The sequence below is a fragment of the Oncorhynchus clarkii genome, chromosome 16, assembly GCF_045791955.1.
Source record: "Oncorhynchus clarkii lewisi isolate Uvic-CL-2024 chromosome 16, UVic_Ocla_1.0, whole genome shotgun sequence".
NCBI lineage: Eukaryota > Metazoa > Chordata > Actinopteri > Salmoniformes > Salmonidae > Oncorhynchus > Oncorhynchus clarkii.
This window is the reverse complement of record NC_092162.1, coordinates 71,467,802-71,473,921: the sequence shown is the minus strand read 5'-3', so window position 1 is coordinate 71,473,921 and position 6,120 is coordinate 71,467,802. Positions and strand designations below refer to the sequence as shown.

General features: G+C 47.0%; 1 protein-coding gene across 2 annotated transcripts in view; it reads left to right on the top strand.

Moving 5' to 3' along the window:
• Nucleotides 1-935: 935 nt before the first annotated feature.
• The window catches only part of LOC139367791 (XK-related protein 7-like), a 55,178-nt gene continuing 49,993 nt past the window's right edge, over nucleotides 936-6,120 (top strand). The window contains exons 1-2 of one of the 2 annotated variants that reach the window (XM_071106123.1): nucleotides 951-1,368; nucleotides 1,405-1,489. In XM_071106123.1, coding sequence (XP_070962224.1) covers nucleotides 951-1,368; nucleotides 1,405-1,489 — 503 coding nt within the window. Of the gene's footprint in view, nucleotides 1,490-6,120 lie in introns of both variants that reach the window. The other variant, XM_071106124.1, reaches the window with a different exon arrangement.

Here is a 6,120-nt window from a genome sequence, read left to right as displayed (position 1 = left end):
TCCCTCTCAGACTCTCCCTCTCCCTCAGACTCTCCATCTCAGAATCTCCCTCTCCCTCAGACTCTCCCTCTCTGTCGCTCTCTCTTTCTCTCTCTTTCTCTCCCTCTCCCTCACTCTCCCTCTCAGACTCTCCCTCAGACTCTCCCTCTCAGAATGTTCCTCTCCCTCAGACTCTCCCTCTCTGTCTCTCTCTCTTTCTCTCTCTTTCTCTCCCTCTCCCTCACTCTCCCTCTCAGACTCTCCCTCTCCCTCAGACTACCTCTCAGACTCTCCCTCTCCCTCAGACTCTCCCTCTCAGACTCTCTCTCTCTCTCTCTCTCTTTCAGACTCTCCCTGTCTTCTTCTTTAAACATTCACCACGAAACTCTTTACTCATTGGTGAGTACTGTAGGTGTGCCGACTGACGCAGGCGTAGACTAGAGAGGGAAACCGTGTTGACAGGTGTAATATCCAGACGCATCTTACTGTATACCCTACATAGCCTATGCTACTGTAAAACTGCTGTGTGACACTTTTAGTATTTTCTTTTTAGATACGATATTTAACTAAACATTAATTGAATGAATTAGTTTTACCACAGTGAAATGTAGCCGGTGTGTATTGATCGATGATCCACGTAACGCTCCGGACTCGTATGACGTAAACAGCCGCTTCGCTGTGAGCGCTTGCTGTCAGTCATAGTCTACATTAGCCTACATAACAGTATTGAGTCCTTGGTTAGGAATTAGGAAATTATCTCCGCATTGAAATACATAATACAAACACTGTGTTATTCAGTGTGATGATGATACGTTTAATAAGAATGTAATGACATTTAATAGCCAATTAAACGATGAGCCGTTTGTTGCCTGTCTGAGAAACCTCTCTCTCTCTCTCTCTCACACACACACAGCCCCTCCCGTCTCACTCTCACCCTCTCCCTTTCCCCCAATCTCTTTCCTACAACAAACATGGCAGCTAAATCGGATGGAGCAGCCGTGTCTGTGCAGAATACCGACAACCTCGTAGCACCACCACCCCGATCTATTATAGCAGCCAAGCCCGACCAGGATGCCTCTCCGTACCCCTATGCCTCCAAGCCCTACTCGCTCCTGGACTGCTACTGGGTGATGTGCGCCCTGTTTGTCTTCTTCTCAGACGTGGCCACCGACCTGTGGCTTGCCGCGGACTACTACCTGAGACGGGACTACTGGTGGTTCGGGCTGACACTGGTCTTCGTGGTGGTTCCCTCCACCGTGGTTCAGGTGTTGAGTTTTAGATGGTTTGTCTACGACTACACGGATATCAGCGGTAGCAGCAGCGGTGCCGTAGGAGACGAGTGTAATTTCAGCACCAAGGGCAGCGCCAACACCTATGAAAAGCGCGGCGGTGACGGATGCTCGTCGGCGGGGCTGGCTGGGACAGGGAGCGAGACTCGGAGATGCTGCAGAGGGTGCATGTGGTTTTTTCAGAGTACCCTTCACATCCTCCAACTTGGCCAAGTCTGGAGGTGAGATACAGAGCGTATTAATATGAAGTGTGCCCATCTGCTACTTAGAAGAAAGGCAATAAAACGGAGGAAGCGATCGATAGGAGACACGTGTGCACTTGTACGTGCAGGCAGACAGGACGACCTGCTCCGCACTCTGCCTCTCTCTCTCTCAGAGAGGTTATAATCAAACTGGTCTCTTAGACTCGACATAACATAGTACCTATACATAACCGTAGGTTAGATTACTTAATAAGGTAAAAGCGAAAGGAGGATGGTTGGTTAGACGTATAAACCAAAAGTTGCTTGTTCGAATTTCATCGTGGACAACTTTATAATTGTTTTCTGATTAACAACTTTGCAACTACGTATAACTTAGTTTTTGTTGCTATTGTACAACTACTTAGCATGTTAGCTAACGTTAACCTATCACTTTCAGGTAACCCTTTAACCTAACTCCTAACCTTAACCTCAACTTTAACCCCTAACCCCTAGAGCTAGCTAACGTTAGCCACACAGCCACAACAAATAGGAATTCGTAACATATCATACGTTTTTCAAATTCAAAACATTTTGTAATTTTTTGCAAATTCGTAATATATTGCACAAATGTAAAATCATAACACATCATATGAATTGTAATCTGTAACATATCATACGCAATGGAAAGATGGCCATCCACAAACTAATGCATACCATACGAAACGTAACATCATACTAAATGGAGTGTCTGGGATTTATCCTACAGAATAATACGAAATGTTCTGAGACCACGTTGCACTGACAGATGGGACCGCATGCGCCAAATCAAATCTACTCCTACAGTCATGGTCGAGTGATTCTAGAATGTCTCTCTGTGTGTGTGTGTGTGTGGGTGTGTGTGTGTGTGTGTGTGTGTGTGTGTGTGTGTGCGTGTGTGTGTGTGTGTGTGTGTGTGTGTGTGTGTGTGTGTGTGTGTGTGTGTGTGTGTGCGTGCATGCGTGTGTGTGCGTGTGAGGGTTGGGAGAGAAAACAGTGTCGCTGTGCTAGCTGGTGGCCCCGGGGTTCTGGTAGAGGGAGAAGCAGACTGTCAGAGTGTTAGATTGAGCTGAAAAGGATAGTATTATCGACCAAGACGTCTGTCTGCCTCTTGTCCATGACTGGTAGGCAGGTTGGGGCTGTCGCTGGTCTGGTGTGCTGCTCAATGTCTCTGTTTAAAATGTGTGTGAGGTGAATTTGCACAGTTCTGGTAGTGTTTCATGATGGAATGATGACGATGATGATGGTGGGGATGGAGATGATAATGATGGTTATGAGGATGGTGGTGGTGATGATGATGGTAGTGATGGTGGTGATGATGGTAGTGGTGATGGTGATGATGATGGTAGTGAGGATGATGATGGTGATGACGATGATGATGATAGTGATGACGATGATGACGGTGATGATGATGTTGGTGACAATGATGATGGTGATGATGACGGTGATGATGATGATGATGGTGAAGATGGTGGTGATGATAATGGTGATGATGGTGATGATGAGGATGATGATGGTGATGATGATGTTGATGATGATGTTGATGATGATGGTGATGAAGGGGCGGATATTGCTATTTGTCCATAATCTCTTTGCACAAACTGTCATAAATATTTAATGTAAGTAGATATAGACTGCTTCATATGTTTGTAAGACGTACACAACCTTTCTTTCTGTCCACATACAGTATTTCCTGTTGTCAAGCCACTGCCAGTCCAGAATTAGCAAAACCTGAGGCCAGGTTAATTAACAATCACATACCATCCACTAAATTAAAAGGAAACAAACAGGGCAGAGACTCAGGGGGAATGCTAATATGGTATAAATCTGAACTAATTAATTCAATCGAATTGATCAAAACAGGAGAATTCTTTATATGGTTAAAGATCAACAAAAACATCTTCCTCTGTGCCACATATATTCCCCCCGCAGAGTCACCCTACTTCAATGAAGAGAGTTTCTCCATTCTAGAGGGGGAAATTAGTCACTTTCAGGCCCAAGGCAACATCCTGGTCTGTGGAGACCTGAATGCTAGAACAGCAGAAGAACCAGACACTGTTAACAGTCATGGGGATAAACACCTACCAGGAAGCAATAACCTTTCCCTCCCCACATACCCCCACAGAAACAACTATGACAAAGTGAAAAATAAAAAAGCTCTGTGGAACACTGGGTCTGTACATAGTCAATGGTAGGCTGAGAGGGGACTCTTTTGGTAGGTACACCTACAGCTCTGTTGAACACTGTGTCTGTACATAGTCAATGGTAGGCTGAGAGGGGACTCTTCTGGTAGGTACACCTTTAGCTCTTCCCTTGGCAGCAGCACTGTAGATAACTTCCTCACCGACCTAAACCCAGAGTCTCTTAGAACCTTCACAGTCAGCCCACTGACACCTCTCTCTGAGCCTTCACAGTCAGCCCACTGACACCTCTCTCTGAGCCTTCACAGTCAGCCCACTAACACCTCTCTCAGACCACAGTAAAATCACAGTGTATCTGAGGAGAGCAGAACCTTACCAAAAAGCAATTAGTAGCCAAAAAATACAATCTCTCCTGGACAGTCATCTTGAAAAGCCAAAATGTAGAAAGTTCACTACAGAAAATAGGGAATGGGGTGCCATTATTAAGGAAGCAGACGGAGTATCATTCAAAAGGAGTCCTGTATCTACGGTTTAAAGGCAGCAGGTATATTATCTATGTCCTCTCATGTCTCCTGTCCTCTCTTCACCTCACATGTCTCCTGTCCTCTCTTCACCTCACATGTCTCTTCTCATGTCTCCTCTCATGTCTCCTATCCTCTCTTCTCCTCCCATGTCTCCTCTCATGTCCTCTCTTCTCCTCTCATGTCTCCTATCCTCTCTTCACCTCACATGTCTCTTCTCATGTCTCCTCCCATGTCGTCTCTTCTTCTCTAATGCCTCCCTGTCCTCTCATCTCTTCTCCTGACCGCTCTTGTCCTCTCATGTCTCCTCCCATGTCCTCTCTTCTCCTCCCATGTGTCCTCCCATGTCCTCTCTTCTCCTCTCATGTCTCATATTCTGTCCTCTCTTCTTCTCTCATGTCTCCTCTCCTGTCCTCTCTTCTCCTCTCATGTCCTCTCTTCTCATGTCTCCTCCCATGTTGTCTCTTCTCCTTTCCTGTTTTCTTTTCTCCTCTCATGTCCTCGCATGTCTCCTCTCATGTCTCCTCTCATGTCTCTTCCCATGTCTCCTCCCATGTAATTTCTTCTTTCTTTGTCTCCTCTCATGTCTCCTCATGTCCTCTCTTCTCTTCTCATGTCTCCTCTCATGTCCTCTCTTCTCTTCTCATGTCTCTTCTCATGTCCTCTCTTCTCTTCTCATGTCTCTTCTCATGTCCTCTCTTCTCTTCTCATGTCTCCTCTCATGTCCTCTCTTCTCTTCTCATGTCTCCTCTCATGTCCTCTCTTCTCCTCTCATGTCTGCTCTCATGTCCTCTCTTCTCCTCTCATGTCCTTTCTTCTCCTCTCATGTCCTCTCTTCTCCTCTCATGTCTCCTCTCATGTCCTTTCTTCTCCTCTCATGTCTCCTCTCATGTCCTCTCTTCTCCTCTCATGTCTCCTCTCATGTCTCCTCTCATGTCCTTTCTTCTCCTCTCATGTCTCCTCTCATGTCCTCTCTTCTCCTCTCATGTCTCCTCAGTTCTCCTCTCATGTCCTCTCTTCTCCTCTCATGTCTCCTCTCATGTCTCCTCTCATGTTCTCTCTTCTCTAATCATATCTAATTACACCTCCCTCCCTCTGTCTCTCTCTCTCTCTCTCTCCCTCCCTCTTTCTCTCTTTCCATCCCTCTGCCCACCTGTCCCATTTCAGGCAGCTGAGATAAATGCGATGTTGTGGTGTGTGTGTGTGTGTGTGTGTGTGTGTGTGTGTGTGTGTGTGTGTGTGTGTGTGTGTGTGTGTGTGTGTGTGTGTGTGTGTGAGTGTGCGTATATGTGTGTCTGTACAGTGTCCTCCTGGGTTCAGTCTGTCTGCCTGTATGTCTCTGAGATAAGATGAGGTGATTGCATCATTCTGTATCTCTATATGACAGTAGGGGTCTGTGTAAGGTATGCTGTCTCTCTAGCAGAAGAGTGTTTGAGACTGTCTGTGTTTGAGACTGGCTGTCAACATGGTCATAAGTTGAATAGACCAATCAGGAGAAGTAGCGATGCCAGAAGTGAGATACCAAGAGCCTGGCTCAGCCCAATCACAGCCCAGTCACTGCCCAATCACAGCCCGGTCACTGCCCAATCACAGCCCAGTCACTGCCCAATCACAGCCCGGTCACTGCCCAATCACAGCCCAGTCACTGCCCAATCACAGCCCAGTCACTGCCCAATCACAGCCCGGTCACTGCCCAATCACAGTCTAGTCACTGCCCAATCACAGCCTAGTCACTGCCCAATCACAGTCTAGTCACTGCCCAATCACAGCCTAGTCACTGCCCAATCACAGCCCGGTCACTGCCCAATCACAGCCCAGTCACTGCCCAATCACAGCCCAGTCACTGCCCAATCACAGCCCAGTCACTGCCCAATCACAGCCCGGTCACTGCCCAATCACAGCCCGGTCACTGCCCAATCACAGTCTACCCACTGCCCAATCAGAGCCTAGTCACTGCCCAATCACAGTCTAG